This window comes from Columba livia, chromosome 17 (genome assembly GCF_036013475.1).
Source record: "Columba livia isolate bColLiv1 breed racing homer chromosome 17, bColLiv1.pat.W.v2, whole genome shotgun sequence".
NCBI classification, from domain to species: domain Eukaryota; kingdom Metazoa; phylum Chordata; class Aves; order Columbiformes; family Columbidae; genus Columba; species Columba livia.
In genome coordinates, this window is record NC_088618.1 from 4926917 (window position 1) to 4943807 (window position 16891).

Genomic DNA, 16891 nt, shown 5'->3' on the forward strand with positions numbered 1-16891 from the left:
CCTCAGCAGCATTGTTTCTGGAAAAATAACGTCCTGCCCTGCAGCTCTGCTGTTTTTCTGAACTGGGAGTTTGGCCTTAGTTCTGCCGAGGGTGAAGAGAAGCAAATTAGAGAGAAGGGAGCTGGAATGCGACACAGCCAGGGCCACCGAAATAAAATGACAACCTCATCCCCAGAGAGGCTGTTATTATCCCACGGAGCTGTCGATCATGCAGGAATAGCATTAAATGCTCCGGGAACTTCCCTCGGCCCCAGCGGGACCCTTGGGCTCCCATACCTTCCCTGCATCGCTCTGCCCTTGGTTGCAGTTTTTCTTATCTTATGCCATATTCTGCTTTCTGCCATGAAAAGTAATTCCCAATTAAATGCATCCTCAGAGCCAATCCAGCTGTGAATTAGCCTGGAACTTGGTGGCTGGCTTGTTAACTCATCAAAGTCTCCAGGATAATGGGGAGGCACAGCCTCAAGAGCAATGTGCTGTTTGGGGATTTTGCTCATCGCCTTGAACTTGCCGCAGCCCTGCAAACTGGGACGTGGATGCCCTTTGCTCACCTTCACCGTTTTTCTGTTCTCCTTCATCCCAGAGCTGAGTAAGCAACACCAGGGCTACAAAACACAGCCCTGCTGCAGCCTCCAGTGCTGTCTTGTGCTTCCACCCTGAGGGATCTCAGGGTTTGCTGAGTCCCTCTTAGACACGAGGAAGAAATTTCTTACACTGAGGGTGGTGAAACACTGGCCCAGGTTGGCCAGAGAGGTGGTGGATGCCCCATCCCTGGAGACATCCCAAGCAAGGCTGGATGGGGCTCTGAGCAACCTGAGCTGGTGCAGATGTCCCTGCTCATGGCAGGGGTGGCACTGGGGGAGCTTTGAATGTCCCTCCAATCCAAACCATTCTGTGATTCTATGAAGGAGCTGGCCATGCATTCCAGTTTATGGTGAAGAAATTATCATGGGTCTTGTGACTCAGACCACTGCTCCGATGTGCTTCCCTGCATGGACAAAACAGAAGCTGGTGCAAATCATCAATTTGCCCCCCTCTGTTGGCTGCCTTAACAGGCTCCATCCCCAGGGACCTTCCCGCGGTTGGCAGCAGCAACCAGTGCTGCTCTCCCGACAACGAGCACCTCGACGTTGTCCAGCTGCTGAGGATGATGGCAGGGATATGGTGATTGCTGCTTCTTCAGGAGCAAAACAGACAGAAACCAGGTGGGAAGCCCAGGGAGCTGGGTGCAGGTCTGACGACGAAGGGGAGGGAAGAACGGCACATCCATGGCCCCAAAGTGCTGCTGGGGTTTGTGAAGCCCTGGGTGCTGCTCTCTGGTCAGAGTGAAAGGCTTCAGAGTCACAGGTTATGGGATAATTCAGATACCGCATAGGAAGCAAGAACTAGTAGAATGAGAGTTTCTGTTTCCTGTGGACACCCAGCCAGGGACACGTTGGAGCACATGCTTTGGGGCTTGTTTTGGGGTATGGAAATCCCTTGTAGTGAGGGCTCCCAGCACCCCCGATGAGGTGAGTGGGTGTGGCAGTCATTCCATGCTCCTTGGTGACAGTCCCCATGGAGAACCCTTCCACACTGTAGTGTGACACTACTGTGGCAACCAGGCCAGTGCCTGTTCCACAGAGCTGGAGCAGTGCAGGGTGCAGGATCGGGACCCACTGCCCTTGGGGCTGCCACCTCTCCTTCGTGTCTCGCTGGAAAGGGGCTGTTCCTTGGGGACACCCGACTGCTGCCACCATCCTGTCCCCTGGCTGGAGGGGAATCGCAGCACCCTGCAACAGAGTGAGCAGCACTAGGGGGCACAGAGGAGCCCGGGGAGCTGCAGCAGGGCTGGGGAGACCAGGTTTTGGGGAGGCTGAATCCAGGTAATGTCTCCCACTCACACTCCCCAGGGGCTCTGCCCGCCAGTACGGGGGGGTCTGACCTCTCTGGGATTTCTATGGAAACCCAGGTACTGAACGGGGTGGAAAGCTCAAACCATCTGTTCTTCCCCTACTTATAAACTCGATCAGAGGAGCGTTTTTCACAATGACATCACTACAAATGTTCCCCTTTTATTCATCGTGCGGCCATCTGTGATGGTTTCCTCATGTGCCAAACACGTGAGCGGGTGCTGAGGGATGAGCAGGGGGGACACACCTCCTTACCCAGGTTTTATTTCTCCCTTTGGAAAGCAGACCTGGCTCCGTGGAGGCTTCTTTGTCCCCTTCCCGAGACATCTGCAGAGCAATCAGCAGAGTTAGCTGGAAGAAATGACGTGCTCAAAGGTAAAAACCAAAGCACAATCCAAAGCTGGTGGAGGATCTGCTGTGGGGACCTCACCTACAGGAGTAAATGCCGCAGTGCAGTGAGCCAGACAGGCGGCGCGGAGCCAGGCTGACGGTGTTGGGTTGTGGTGGGACTGGTTCTGCCTGTCCCTCCTGTGCTGAGGATGAGACTGTGGCTTGAAATTTGGGTGTTGGGTGAGGCAGGGTTGGATGATATTGGTCAGCTGAGGACATGGGTAGTGGTGGATCTGCCACAGCTTCAGTGCTTACCTGTTAAGCAGTTTCTCAACTTGAAGCTACCTTCCCACATTTGGAGATGTGAGCGCTCCTGGTCCGCTCCTGGGAAAAGGCAGCTGGGTTCCTACCCATCCCCGGCACTGGTGGGTTTGGTTCTCACATGGTCCTTGCAGTCGTGCTGGGTGATAAAAGAGGTGACAACTTGCCCTCCCCCCTGCTGAAGGTCTGCACCCTGTCCTGGAATCAAGGTGTTGGCCATGGTCAACAGGCACCAGTTTTGGTCACTCTTTACACCTCCTTGCCCTGGGGGTGGTGGTAGGGTGGGGGTGGGTTACCCAAGAGCAAAGCACCTGGTGGACCTTGCCCTGAGGTGCATCAGAAGTGCTCATGGAGCTGGTTTGCATGGCTCAGAGGTTTTGGGTGATAATAAATATCTGAGGTGGCAGCAAAGAGCTGAAGGTGGTGCCAAACAGCTGGAGGTGGCGATGCCATTAACCTGCTCCGCTGTCTGGTCGTGTTCGCACAAGTGACCAAACTCTCTTTCTCTGTGGCAGCGGGGAAGGGCCGCTTTGAGGCGGACACTTTCGGATTCCCCTGAGAGGGAGAAGGAGAAGGTGACTGAGGCTGAGGTCAGGAGGCTGCAGAAACAGTATTGGATCGCAACAGAGAAGAGGATATCTTATGGCGCACACATGCGGCAGCAGATGCAGACTCAGCAGTGAGTGCAGCTCAGAAAGGTCCTCCATGCTGAGATCTGGGGACCCTGGCACTGGGATGGGGAGGGGTAAGAACCGGCCCCAGCGTTGCAGGTGGGTCATGCTAAATGTCATTTGTCGTTCTGCTTACAGAAAAGAAATAGAATCGCTGAACCAAGAACGAAAAGAGGTGTTGTTGGTGCTGAGCCAGATCACGTCCATGAGAAAAGCGATGCTGAGAGGCAGAGATTGTATGGAGCTCCAATGCCTTTTGCAGACCAAAAATCAGTATGATTCTATGATTAGAGACAGAAAAGTCTTGTTAGTTGATGTGGACAACCAGGTAAGAGCATCTGAAACGTTCCCTGGCTGAGCAGGGTAGAGAAGAGTCACAGGGTGAGCCTTATCACTGAAACTCCTCAGTGTAAAATGTGTTTAATTCAGGCCTTGGAAAATAATGCTGCCTCCTGGCAAAAAACAAATGACAATGACAAATGGATAGAGCCAGGCTCCCACTCAAGTCAGCAGCACTGGCTAGAAAAGTCAGGTCTGACTCTCAACCTTGGTGTCCCACCAGTCTCTGCAGCTCCTCTTCGATGGCACCCACCTGCCTGGGGTCATGCAACATCCCTCTGCTTTTCCTTTAACTTTTTCTTCTCCTAAAAGAGAGTCAAAAATGAAACATGTAGTTGTGCTGCCTAAGGCATCGCAAACAGAGGAGCGGCAACATCTGAGGGACATCCCTTCACTTCTGGTTGGATTTGGTCAAGGATGGGGTGGGAGGCCAAGGGAAACCCAGAGCTACAGAAGTGATGGGTCCCTGCAGCTTTCTGCTCTGAACAAGCCACCCATGACAGGAGTCAGGGGACATGCTCGGGTGGTTTACAGTTGCTAGAGGTGCTGCAGAGCTTTCCACCACAGGCTTAGCTTTCAATCAGGGATCCCTTGGCTGAGTCATACCTCTCCCACCTCCCTCCTGCTTCGTTGTTCTCCAACAACTTCATTCTTCCGGTGGATTTATTTCTTCTGGCAGCTCCCCACTTCTGGCAAAAGTTTTCCTCCACTCATTCCCAGAGAGGACTCTGCAGATCTGGCCAGCACGATGCCACTACCAAAAAACCATCCTCACTGCTTCTTCCGCTCTGCACAGAGCACTGCTGTGCCTTGTTCAGCACCTCCTGAATTCCCCTCCAGAGGCAGCTGCATTTCCTTCATGACACGAAAATAAACCCATTCCTAGTTACAGTTTATGTTTCTGCGTGTGCAGGATGGGATCCTTTGGGATTAAAGCTGCTTCTATAACTGTGAGCTCATTAATGACACGGTTGCTGTAGTTCAGGTCAACAGAGGGTATTTGCTTTGGCTAAGTGTCCTGACAAGAGTCCAGAATATAGGGGTGGAGATGACACATTTTTTTCTTTTCCTCTATGTGTGCAGACGCTAGTGCTGGAAAAAAAGTCTGTGAGGCAACACCAGACAGAAGTGAAGGTGAAGCAAGCGAACTGTAGCAAATGGCTGCAAAAGCAGATTGAGAAACTGAAGTTGCCTCTATATAACGTAAGCAAACATTTTGCAGATCTTTGCAGACCACCTGCAGGGCCACATTGGGGCCTGTGCACAAAACACTTTTTGCTCAGAACAAAGCATAACGGTGCAAATGCATTTGGTTGACATGAGCTGCATAAAGGACCTGGCTTTTTCTCCTGGCCTGATTGATCCCAGGATATCTCAAAGACTCCTTCAAGCTCGGTGACCCAAATGCAGCACTTGTGCCATGCCAAGAAGCCTGAAGGTCTGCACCTGCTTAGTGATAAAACCCAACTGCCTAAAGCCACCTTGCCTTGGACAATGCCAGCTCCAGGTCTCTGCCACGATCATCCTGGCCTGCTGCTGTCCCTCCTGTCTTGGGGAGAAGGATAAAGTCATAGAATCACAGAATCATAGAATAATTCGGTTTGGAAGGGACCTTCAAAGCTCACCTACTCCAACCTCCCTGCAATGAACAGGGACATCTTTCACTAGATCAGGCTGCAGGACCAACTTAAAATCTCTTGGGCTGTTTTTGTCCCAGCCCTCTCTTTGAGCAGAGACCTGAGCCCACACAACCTTCAAACTTTTTGCCTCCGTCTCCCCAGGTCACTGTCCAATTTGGTACCATACTAACCAGAGATAAAGAGTTCCGAGAAAAGATTCAAAGCCTGCTAATCCAGAAAGACATTTGGGAAAACTCCCACCTGAAGTTCCGTAGGAAGATGGGTCAGCAGAGAAGAAGGATGAGCACTGCCATTGAGCAATCCACACAAGCCCACAAGCAGCAGTACGTGGCTTTGCAAACCCTCTGTGGCAAAATTGGCACCAATGGGCAATGCTGGTGTTGAGTATTGTTGGAAAGAAAGACCGCTTGTGATTCCAGAGGAAGGATTAACCACTCTTGTCTAGAGCTGGGTGCTAAGGGTTGGGTGGCTGGTCAGTGCAGGGACGCTGGTACCTCCAGAGGGATTTACTCCTTGTACCTGTGTGTGGTGTAACCTGCTGCTTGCTGTGTGCAGGATGGAGACTCTGGCAAGGATTTCAGCCCAGAATGAAAGGAAGAACCGAAAGACCATCGAGCACAAGGTTGAGATGCAGGAAAGGGAGCGTGTCCTTAGCAGGGACACCAAAATGAAAAGCTTCATGCTCGTCAAATATGTAGATCGCTCTAAATTGGAGGAAGAGGCCAAAAAGAGAAAAGGTACCGGATGAGAGAAACCATGTGCAACTAGGACTGCAAACTGCAGGGTTGGCAAGGGGGCTGCTTGTGGCACTGCACCCCACTGGCAAGACCTCTCCTGGGGAGGGATCCCACTGTGTTTGCCCCATTCCCATGCAGACTGTGAGCTCCTTCCTTAATTTCTGAGTGAAATAAAGACACTTTCTGCCCCGAACACCCCACCCAACCCCACAGGGGAAGGCTCTGCAAAGGGGACACGCACAGCCCAGGCTCTCCATCTCTCCCTCAGACCTGAAGGCAGCCGAGCGGGCCAAGCGGAACCAATGGGAGATCATCGAGAGCCGGGAGGTGGCTTACAGGCGTCTGCTGGAGCTGGCAGAGGATGGGGATGTCGGCCACCTGGTGAATGGCTTCATCGAAAAGGAGCAGAAGAAGTTTGCCCTCTTCAGCTATGACTTCGAGCTGGGCACCAAGATAGAGAATATGCAGCAGAAGGTGAAGGACCTCCAGGTCTGTGCCAGGCTCTTCATATCTCCCCTTTCTCAGCTGGTGATTTTAGGTTGGGGTGGTTTTTCCCTCTCCCTTGTGTCCAGCACCAACTGCCCACACCAGAGCCCAGCTCACAGCCTGCCACATTAGGGGAATGCAGAGAAGTAGCCAAAAATATTACTCCAATGGACAGAACGCTGCGTTCTCAGAGCTAAAAGTGTCTCAATGCTGCCACCGTGTACCCAGCAAAAATACTGCAGGATCCAGGAGAGCTGAGAGCTGCCTCGGCCATGTGTAGGGTTGGTTGCAGTGAGAAGTTGTGGGGTCACCTCCTGCCCTACTGGCCCTGGTGACAGTGGTGCCCAGAGGGGTCAAGTGTGCTGTCCCTGCTCCCAGGGTGGAGGGGTCGTCCCCAGCCTCTGTTAGGCAGCTCTGGTGGACATTCAGCCAGTACGCCCTCCATGTGCTCGTGTTTACACAGGATGAAATGACAGGCCTCATGTTGAATCAGGAGTGTGCAGAGAGCAGAGACCTTCATGCCCTGAAGGAGATGGAGGTATGGCGGTCAGGATTAGAGCAGTAGACACATGCTGGCACATGTCCTAAGGAGTCTCTGGATGTCTCCTGGGATGTCTCCAGTGTCCAGACTGGAACTGGTCAGCACTGGGGTGGGGAGGGACAAGGGGCTGGTGTGAAACTTAGCAAAACCTTTACTGATAGGAAAAACTAACGAAAGACACCGAGGAAGTCAATGAGCATGAAGAGAGATGCAAAGGGAGCAGCAAGGTGCTGGGCCACCTCACAACCAGCATGGAGGCCCTGTTCAAAGGAGTCAACTGTGACACTACAAAGATAACGAAGCAGCTTGGAGAAAATGGGCAGATCACGTATCTGAACTCTATGCAGTTTTTTGGTGGGTTGGAGCTGCCCATCTTTCCCTGCCATGTGGCCTGGACCTTGTATGCCCACCACCCCCTCGCATGGCGTTTTAATTTGAGCTAGTTTTTTGCCCCTTGATCCATCATGCATGGGTGTCCCTAGTGTGCATTTGGGGGTCCCAAATTCCCAGCAAATTCAGGAGCTAACACGGCTGTATAAACACCCCAGTAGACCCCCCCAGTCCCTCCCTTTGGCTCTGGGTATGAGACCCAGCCTGGAGACCCTTGTCCCTGGGTGCACAAGCTGCTTGATGACACTGCCCTGGGGCAATCCATGGAGTCCCACTGCTCGCTGGTGTGATCCCATACACAAGGGTGGGTTTGGGCAGGGGTCTGGGTGCAGGAGCCCTGTGGGACAATCCTTCTTCTTACCCAGATGGACTGGAGGAGAAGACCAACAGTCTCCTGCAGATGAATTCTGACCTGCGCTACGGAATGGCTGATGAGTCCCACCTGGACCAGGACATTGACAACTCATTGCTGGGTGCCACCAGTCTCCTCCCGGTGATGGATCAGGCCCAGCTCTTCCCATCGCCCCCCACCCTGGACGGCACCATCCACATCATTGATGCTGGTGAGTGCAGGAGGTGAGAGGGAGGGACCGCAGCCATGAAACCAGCCAATCCACAGTTCCCCCATGGCCACTTGGCCAATCCCCTGCTGCCAGCTGTCTGTCCCAGCCAATCCCAACCAGTCTGTCCTACCCCACCGGGTATGTAAGGCCTGGGATGGCCAGCATGATGGTGTGACCATTTTCTTGAGCAGAAGAGGTGCCACTGGACCATGGCCAGCTGTCCCAGATGGTTCTCCAGAGCCACAAGAAGGAAGAGGGGAATGCTGCCAACACAGGCAACAAGGGGAGAAATGACATTGATGTGTGAGAACCCAGCAGGGATTAGTTAAATAATTAGATTAGTTAAATAAATAATAAAATAATAGAAACATTTTGTTTGGAGGAGACCCTCAAGATCATCGAGTCCAACCATTAACCCAACCCTGGCACTGCCCCACATCCCTGAGAACCTCATCTCTGGTCTGTCCAACCCTCCAGGGATGGTGACTCCAGCACTGCCCTGGGCAGCCTGTTCCAATGCCCCACAGCCCTTTGGGGAAGAAATTGTTCCCAAGATCCAACCTCAGCTTCCCCTGGCGCAACTTGAGGCCGTTTCCTCTGCTCCTGGCGCTTGTTCCTGGGGAGCAGAGCCCGACCCCCCTGGCTCCAAGCTCCTTTCAGGCAGTTCAGAGATCAGAAGGTCTCCCCTCAGCTCCTGTTCTCCAGCTGAACCCCCCAGGTCCCTCAGCCGTTCCCATCACACTTGTGCTCCAGCCCCTCACCAGCTCCGTTCCCTTCTCTCCACTCACTCCCACTGGGCACAGATGAACACACAGACACACCATGCAAGCCCAAGATCCGCTCACACCAGCAGCTGGATTTCCTCTTGCCAAAAGGCAGTTTAATGTGGGTGCCATTCACTTGTTCCCTGGGGGGAGAGGCGAAGGGACCCCCCCATGCAACCTAGACAGAGGCGATCTCGCGGTGCCAGCCCCAGCGTCGGCTAGTCCTTCTCTTCACCATGAGTAATGACATGGACAAGGTTTTTGTAATCCAGGTTGCCAGACATGTCTGGAGGGAAGGCTGCGAACATCTGGTCGATCTGCCAGAAAAGAGACAGGGTGAAAAGGCAGCACAGGAGGGGTTTGGGGCTCCAAGGAGGGCTGGGGGTCTGTTGGGATGGGGGACACAAAGGGCTGGCAGGGCGGGGGAAGGAGCTCGTACCTCTTCCTGGGAAAACCTCTCGCCCTGCGTCATCAGCATTTCTTTGATGCTGCAAACAAGAGAGTGCGGTGACCACCAAGGAGGCCTTGGTGGGGATGCCCATCAACCCCCCTGGGTACCCCTGGACTTACTAAGCAGATTTCAGGCCTTTCCCCTCTGGATCGAACACCTTGAACGCGTTCAGGATTGTCTCCTCTGGGTCAGCACCTGGGGGTGACGTGGCCATGGCCATTAGAGATGGTGGAGGAGGAAGGCAGCTGTGGTCTCCTGCTTCCCCCAGCCTTTTGGGGGATGATGTGGGATGTGGTGGCAAGTGGGGTGCTCTGTGGGAAGGCCAACCCCACAGCCCTCCCGTGCCGGCAGGGGCTCTTGATGGCAGTGGGTGACAGGTAGAGGAGCAGACGTAGGGTGGTGGTGTAGACACAAAGCAGCTGTGTCACCACCACCCTGACAGATGGCATCTATCTAATCTTTTGGGTGTATTTATAGAGCTCCAGGCACAGGCGCTCGGAGCTGTGCAGCCTCCTGGAGATCTGTGACGGGGCTGCATGCCTTGGGTTCCAGAAGTGATACAGGGTGCAGTCAGACAGGGCTGCTGGGTCAAAGTCATGCTGCAGCCAATGCTCTGGCCAGGGTGGCCATCGGTGCCACTGTTGGTGTCAGCAGGCTTGGAGACACTGCAAGATCTCCTGTCTCCTCTTTCTATGGGGACAGCAGCATCACAGCCTGTGGGGTTTTCTTTAAAGGCTGGGAAACTGAGGTACAGAGACCTGTTCATACCATACCCCCCAACAGGTTGGGGACACACCAGATGGGACAGAATACTGGTCATGGTGTGGGTGCCCACCCAGCCCCCCTTCCAGCTCCCTGTGTCCCTCTTACCCTTGAGTTTCTCCCCAAACATAGTGAGGAACACGGTGAAGTTGATGGGGCCGGGTGCCTCCTTTATCATCTCGTCAATCTCCTCGTTTTTCACATTCAGGCGCCCTAGGGGAGAAGAGTGTTGGGTGAATTGTGGGTCCCTGTCCTGCTGGAAATGCCTGCAAATCTTCGGGCTCTGCTCTGTGCATTGGGGGCTGAAGGACACACCATGGGAACCTTCTTCTGGAGGTTTTCTCTAGAACCTATGGGATTGAACTTCTGCTGCTGCAGGAGCTGCTCTGAGTCACCCCTTGTGGGATCTCACAGGTCGACAGAAGTCGTTTCAGATCAGGAGGTTTTCAGCAAAAACAAGAGATCCAGTTAACAGCTGGAGCTTGCTTGAATGGGGGCCCATGGCTGTTTTCTTACCTAATAGATCTAATGTCATCGAAGATTTTGGGAAGGGTCCTAAAAGGGGGCTCACCGAGTGCGGCAAACGTGTCTCTCAGATCTGCCTTGTCAATGAAGCCGTCCCGGTTCTGATCCATGATGGTGAATGCCTGGAAGCACAGGAAGAGGGCAGGGAACACAGGGAGAGGGAGACTTGTCAGCCTTTGCCAAAGCTTTAGTACTTTCTTCTTCCTCCCTTTGACTTGGATGGGACAAGGGCACTGTGAGCCCTTCCAGGATGGGGCTCTGGGGGTCCTCACCCAGCAAGGGAGCAAAAACCATCACCTGAACTCAGCAGCAATCCTGGCCCCTGCACCCTTGAGCCATGCGGGGTGATGGATTCCTACAGCAGCCCAAGCACTAATGCCATGCAGACCCTCTCCTTGGCCAAAGCCCCCTCAGCCTGGGATGAGACCAACTAGGCAAGACAGCCTGAGCTGTCAGCTCCCCAACCAGGGACCAGTTATCCCTGTAACTGGGATCTACCCAGGACCGTGTGCTGACTGTGCAGAGGGTAAGTGAGGAAGAGCTCCTGGCACGGGAGATGTGCTCCTGCTCTCCTGGGTGCTGCTGGCTGCTCCATGCTGTGTGAGCTCCTCAGAAGCTTTGAGGTGATGCCATACTTAACAATGTCACCGAGTTGTTACTTGCACTTTTAAAATAAAATTACTCAAAACCAGACATGCTGCCTCCTGTTGCAAAGCAGCTGTCACCGATCTGAAAGCGCTGAGGAAAGAGCTGAAGGTCACATCGCATCAAGGACCCTCTGTCATTTCTACCAAACCCACCTACCTCTTTGAATTCCTGGATCTGGGCCTGCTCGAACATGGAGAAGACATTGGAATTAGCACCTTCAATCCTCTTCTTGGCTTTCTTGGGTGCCTGCAGGGGTTCAAGTATGTATCACTAATTCACTGGCTTTTTATGGTGTGGAAGAAAAACATGAAACTACCCTATTCTTAGTCGTGAGTCCTTCACAGCAGCTCTGAGCACATGTGACCCTCTGAGATACTGAGGGGTGTTAAGATTCCTGTGGTTCAGTCTTTGCTTTCCTGATGAATTTAGCCAAGTAGGTCCAAGGAAAGACGAGCTGAGAAATTGCTTCCACACCAAAGGCTACAGCAGGTAAAAGGATGGGCACTGCAGCAGGATCTCCTGGGGTGGAAACCTGGGTTCGGGAGTGCTACCGAGGCTGCACATAAGGGCTGGAGTCATTAGGTGCTTTCTTACATTTCTGTGCCTCTCGCTAATAACACAGCACTTATTAAAATGTTTGCTTATTAAAAAAATCTGCCTCCTCCTGCACTGAGGCTTGAAACAACCAGAAACTGCTCAACATGTCTTTTAAAGAGGAGCAGAGGACAGAGCCACTCACCATCCCACCCTGCCTGTCATCCCTCGTCCCACCCATGAGCTCCAGCAGCCTTGTCCCCTCTAATTGGGTGGCTCTTCAGCGGGGAGGCAGAACAGGAGGGTTTCGGGGGATACAATGGCCCTTCCTCTTCATGGAGAAAGGGAAAGCAGGAAGATGGCGTTTGGACCCCCAAACACTCTGCCCCTGTTGGAAAGCTCTGCTAGTGTGGGAGACACCTCTCTGTTCCCCACGGGATGCTGCAGATGCAGCCAGATGCTCCCCAACTTGCTCACCCCCTTTCCCTTGGCCATCAAATCCCTGTCGCCTCCATCCCTCCCTGCCCCATTAAAGCTATACTGGTGAAAAGCTGATGGATTTTGCCTCTTCCCAGTGGAACTTTGGTCTCTCTGTACTCACCATGGCTTTGCACAGCTGCTGATGTTGCTGCGAGAGGCGTCTTGGAGGCAGTCCCTCTCTTCCCCCGGGCTGAAACAATAAATACATCCCCCTCCGGGCTAAAAATAACCCCATGCCCACTTTTGGCTGTAATAGGTATGTTAGCCACCCCCAGCCCTGTTGTCTCTGCCTTTCTCTGTCCCTCCCTCTCTAATCTGGAATAGCTGCCTGTTGTTGTCACTGGCTGACGTGACATGTGAGCGGAGAGGATTTCAAGGTTAACAAAGTGCCAGGCAGCCTTGCAGCTCCCACACTGGAGATGCTGACCCAAGGAGGGGACTGCACAGGAGCAACCCCACCTGCGTTTGTCACTAGGACTGGGGATGAGCTTTTCCCCTCTGCTAGGACATGCAGGGAGCACTTGGCCTTGGGGGAACCTGACTACAGTCCCCCAAGCCTTGGGACAGGGATGCTTCACCACAGTCCTGCCAGCATCTTTGGGAGCTCCCGCACAGCATCTGCATGGCAAAGCAGAGCGCTGCTTGGCTGCAGGAGGCAGAGGAACCCTGCTGTCCTGGGAGGTGCTCGAAAAGCAGAAGAAGCAGCCCAGCCACCCCATCTCTGGCTGAAAGGGACCGTCCTGCCACAGCACCAGCTCAGATGCTGTGCCCCATCTAAGAGCTCCAGGATGAGACCGGAGGCAGATGCTGAGCTCCCACAAAGCCGGGCAGGCACGCAGGGCTCCTCTCTCATGTGTCACCCCCACCGAGGCACCTGTCAGCCACTTAAGCCGAACACTTGCTCACCCTGGTCCTGGCGAGACACACATGATTAACTCTCCCCATGCTGGGCTCTGCTGCCTGGCATCATCCCCTCCACATGCTGGCAAGGCTGGTGAGCGGGTGGGGGGCTGGGACAGGGCTGGGGACAAAAGGCAGTGTGAAACGGGATCCCCTGAGCTCTGGGCTCTGCCCAGACACTGCCCTTGTTCCCCCAGAAGACACAAATATCATGTTTAATCCCTGGCACTGCCGTGGCTGAGGCAGCAAGGATGGCATTACGGGGAGGATTTGGGTAGGCAGCAGTGAAATGAGTAGGGAAAAGCGCCTGGAGAGGAGAAAACTCCTGACCCAGGAATGACCGCCTTGTCTGGATGAAGCTGCAGCTAAGGGAAGGGATTTCAAGATGGGTTCCGGGGTCTGTTTGAGCAAAAGGGTGAGCGAGAGAGCCAAGGGGCAGAGCTGGGGGACGACGAGTCCCGGGCGCGCGGGCACGGCCAGGGATGAGCGGGATCAATCTCAACACGGACGCTCCCTCCTCCTGCCAAGTTGAGTTGGATTCATCGGCCAGCCGAGCCCAATTACCTTAATTTGTGGCATTAAGGAAAAATCCATAAGCATCAGGGAAGTGATGTGTAGCGGTTTAACAGGACGGGTCAGCCGCGGAGCTGCCGGCGCTGCCCGCCCCTGGCTCCATGTCCACACTGGGGCATGGCAGCCCTGAAGCCACAGAGATTGCCCAGAAATTTTTTTTTTTGGGGGGGTGGGAAGTATCATTTCTGCTTGCCCAGCCTGGAGGAGGTCAGACCTTGCTCTCTTTCTGGTGTTGCCCAATGCTGTGGTTAGGGGTGAGATGGTGGCCAGGGGCTTTGAGGGCCCGCGGCACAGAAATCCTGGCTGGGGATGGGATACAGATGGTTGCCTGTGTTTCTGCTGTAATTTGTAAGACGGTGCATCTGCTCTGCTGCTCACTTCTCGCTGTCAGCCGTCATCCTTGGTGCTGCAAGGGTCAGATCCTGCCCCTCCAGTGAGGACCCTGGTCCAGCTTGGGGTGGAGGTGGCTCCAGGCACACCTTTTCCTTCTTCTGCTGTAGAAACTGGGAGATTTACCAGCATCCAGATGAAAGTGAGTGCTTTAAATATGTGTGTGTGTGTACATATATACCTATGGAGCTCCGTAGTGAACAAAAGAGCTGTTAGGAAGTGGCTGCAGCCTGTGAATGGATGTCAGGGAACAACACATGTATCTATGCCATGGCAAAATCAAGCATCGTCCCTTCTTATCTGCAAAAGAGCCTGTGTTTTACATGAAAAAGCCTTTCTAATTAATAGGACAGCCCCTCTTGAGCTCGATAAAAAATGGAGTCAAAAGGATTTGATTAACCTCCGCTCTTTTCAAGGCGCGCGCTCTGCCTGAGCGAGACGCCTGCCTGCGCCCGAGCCAAATCCTGCCCGCAGCCGATAACGGGCTCTGATCGTCCCAGGGAGCCCGGCAGCGTCATGCAAATGGGCAGCTCCAAGTCTGCAGATGACGGAGCCAATTTGGGGGTGTCCGGGCCCCGGGGCTGGCTGAGCACGGCCGTGTCGGTGCATGGGGATGCTCCAGAGCCAGCTCATGCAGCCGCTCGCTTCACACCGTTGTGGTTTCCTTATGAATATCTTTGGCTCCAACCAATATTTTTTTCCGCGATCAGATACATTTGACTAAACTAATACATATGTATACATGCTGGTACATTCCCATTCAAACCAATGTAAATTGCCTTTGACCAATACATTTTCCTGGGAAATCAATGCATTTTAACACTGGATAATATTTATGAAATTGAATTTTTTATTGAAGCTAATGCAATTCTCTTCTATTTTATGCATTTTTATTAAACTAATGCATTTTAAATTAAACTGTTGTATATTAACTACAATGGCTGTCGGTACTTACAGTAAAATAATTTATGTTTGCTGAAATCAATACATATTCCAAACCCAGGAATTTCTAGTTAACAAGGCTATATCAAATATAAAAAATGCATGTAGCTACTTAATTTGATGCTTATATACACTGGCTGCTATATTTGTTTATTGGTAATGATTGTTTTTAAAGGGAGAAAGCTTATTAAAGGTAGAAAGATGGATTCCTGTGCAGCTCAGGGCTGCAGTTTGAAGCCAGCGGCGGTGGCCACCCTGTCCCCAGTGCCCACACTGAGGGGGCCACGGGGGTGGCCCGTGTGTCCCAGTGCTGGTTGGTGGCTGAAGCCCATCTCATCTGCCACAGACAGTCTTTGTGCCCTCAGCCACATCCCTGCGCCTTGGTTCCCACTGTGCAGGGGTTTGGGCACATCCTTCCCTTTCCCTGGGCTCTCCAGTGCTCATCACACTCCCCCCACAGCCCCTTGCTGCTGGCAGCCTCTGCAGGAGCTTTCAGAGGGTTTTATCCATCTCCCCTTGGTGTTCAGAAGGTTTCAATGTTTAACGGCTTATTCCAGACAGACTTAATTTAGCAGCTTTGCCTAATTCGGCTCCGTTTTCACTCAGAAGGATATATCACTGCAGTAACGGCCAGGAGGATTTGCCCAGCTCAGGGGTCTGGGGAAGAGCTGCCGCCTGCAAACCAGAGTCAGGGGCTGGCTGGGCTGAGGACGGGACAAGTGATGGGGACTCTACCCCCGTCCTTGAGCTGCTGGCCTGTCCCGGGGATGTGCCTTGTGCTGTGCACAGGATGCAGCCCTAGAAGGGGACGGCCGTCCTGGCCTCCTGAGACATAGCGTTGACAGGCGAAAGCCATAAATAGCAGCATTATCTGCTGTGCGCGCGCTGAATGGCGCCGTAGCTGAGATAATTTGGGCGAAGCAATAAAAGAGGAAAATTAATTAAAGAGTATGTGCTAATTGTAGGGGAAATGTGCCTGGAAATAAGTAGTTGTGGCAGAAATGGAGCCAGTGGAGGGGCTTGGGCACTCTCCCTGCACATCCCGGGGCAGCCAGCGGACTCGGAGGGCTGAGGTCGGGCACAGCTCGGCGCACGTCCTGCGGGAGCCGCGGTGGGCGCTGAGGGGACACCCCGCCGTGTCTCACCCCGCACTCCTGTGCCCTCCATGTCCCCCCTCATACGTCCCGCTTGGGACCAACCGTGTCCCCTCCAGCCCCCGCCGTGTCCCGTCGAGCGTCCCCGCCCCGGCCCGATGAGACGCGCTGCAGGTACAGTGGCGGCCGCCAGGTGGCACCATTGTAGCGGACGCAGTGCGGGCGCTGCCCGGGACCGGCCCGGGGAAGAGGGACGAGGGGACGGGAGCGGGACAGGGAGAGGTGCAGGGAGAGGAGAAAGAGGGAGAAGGGCTTGCGGGGAGAGGGCAGACTGCAAGGAGCGGGGACATGGCCAGGAAGCTACTTGTCATGACCTGCGGTAATGAGCTTTCATGCTCTCAAACACCTTCATAGAATCAGGGAATCATTTTGGTTGGAAAAGACCCTCAAGATCATAGAGTCCAGCTGTTAACCAACCCCTGGCACTACCCCATGTCCCTGAGAACCTCATCTCCGTGTCTGTCCAACCCCTCCAGGCATGATGACTCCACCACTGCCCTGGGCAGCCTGTTCCAATGCCCAACAGCCCTTTCTGGGAAGAAATTGTTCCCAAGATCCAACCTCAACCTCCCCTGGTACAACTTGAGGCCATTTCCTCTCGTCCTGTCACTTGGGAGAAGACATCAACACCTTCCAAAATCTTTAAGTCATCTGTGAGTATACAGGAAAGAGACTGGAACAGCTCTGTACCCCACTGTGGGGGGTGGCTCCTGCAGCCCCGGGCTGGCAGAACCAGACATTGCTGGGATAGCCTCTGGCTTTCCCACTGGAGGAGACAGAGACCCTGCACTGGAGGAGACAGAAACCCTCTGCCAGGATTTCCTGGACCCTGGGAGCCAGCTCTACTTGGTGACAGCT

At 53.6% G+C, this 16891-nt stretch overlaps 2 protein-coding genes across 3 annotated transcripts; one reads left to right on the plus strand and one right to left on the minus strand.

Moving 5' to 3' along the window:
* The first annotated feature begins 1226 nt into the window (after positions 1-1226).
* Positions 1227-8482, plus strand: CCDC63 (coiled-coil domain containing 63). Of its 2 annotated transcripts, XM_005498330.3 has the most exons (12): positions 1227-1865; positions 2178-2267; positions 3059-3222; positions 3353-3542; positions 4637-4756; positions 5335-5516; positions 5749-5930; positions 6199-6419; positions 6880-6954; positions 7119-7311; positions 7713-7910; positions 8102-8482. In XM_005498330.3, exons 2-12 carry the CDS (start codon positions 2253-2255, stop codon positions 8215-8217), a joined length of 1656 nt encoding a protein of 551 aa, XP_005498387.2. In that variant the 5' UTR covers positions 1227-1865; positions 2178-2252; the 3' UTR covers positions 8218-8482. The 2 variants fall into 2 exon arrangements, with proteins under 2 accessions (XP_005498387.2, XP_064889529.1); XM_065033457.1 differs by lacking the exon at positions 1227-1865 and having other exon boundaries at positions 1909-2267.
* A 282-nt stretch (positions 8483-8764) lies between these two features.
* On the minus strand, positions 8765-12415 carry MYL2 (myosin light chain 2). Its single transcript, XM_005498225.4, has 7 exons — positions 12196-12415; positions 11217-11306; positions 10459-10534; positions 9996-10100; positions 9245-9320; positions 9114-9162; positions 8765-8991 (listed from the first exon to the last, which is right to left on the minus strand). The coding sequence occupies exons 1-7, from the start codon at positions 12307-12309 to the stop codon at positions 8893-8895; spliced, it is 609 nt and encodes a 202-aa protein (XP_005498282.3). The 5' UTR covers positions 12310-12415; the 3' UTR covers positions 8765-8892.
* Between the last annotated feature and the right edge of the window lie 4476 nt (positions 12416-16891).

Coding starts and splice junctions, on each gene's coding strand:
- MYL2 (XM_005498225.4), bottom strand. CDS start 12,309: ATGGGGTTATTTTTAGCCCGGAGGGGGATGTATTTATTGTTTCAGCCC. Junction 11,307..12,195: donor AGCAGCTGTGCAAAGCCATG/GTGAGTACAGAG, acceptor GAACCCCTGCAG/GCACCCAAGAAAGCCAAGAA. Junction 10,535..11,216: donor AGATCCAGGAATTCAAAGAG/GTAGGTGGGTTT, acceptor CTGTGCTTCCAG/GCATTCACCATCATGGATCA.
- CCDC63 (XM_005498330.3), top strand. Junction 5,931..6,198: donor AGAGGCCAAAAAGAGAAAAG/GTACCGGATGAG, acceptor TCTCTCCCTCAG/ACCTGAAGGCAGCCGAGCGG. Junction 6,955..7,118: donor ATGCCCTGAAGGAGATGGAG/GTATGGCGGTCA, acceptor CTTTACTGATAG/GAAAAACTAACGAAAGACAC.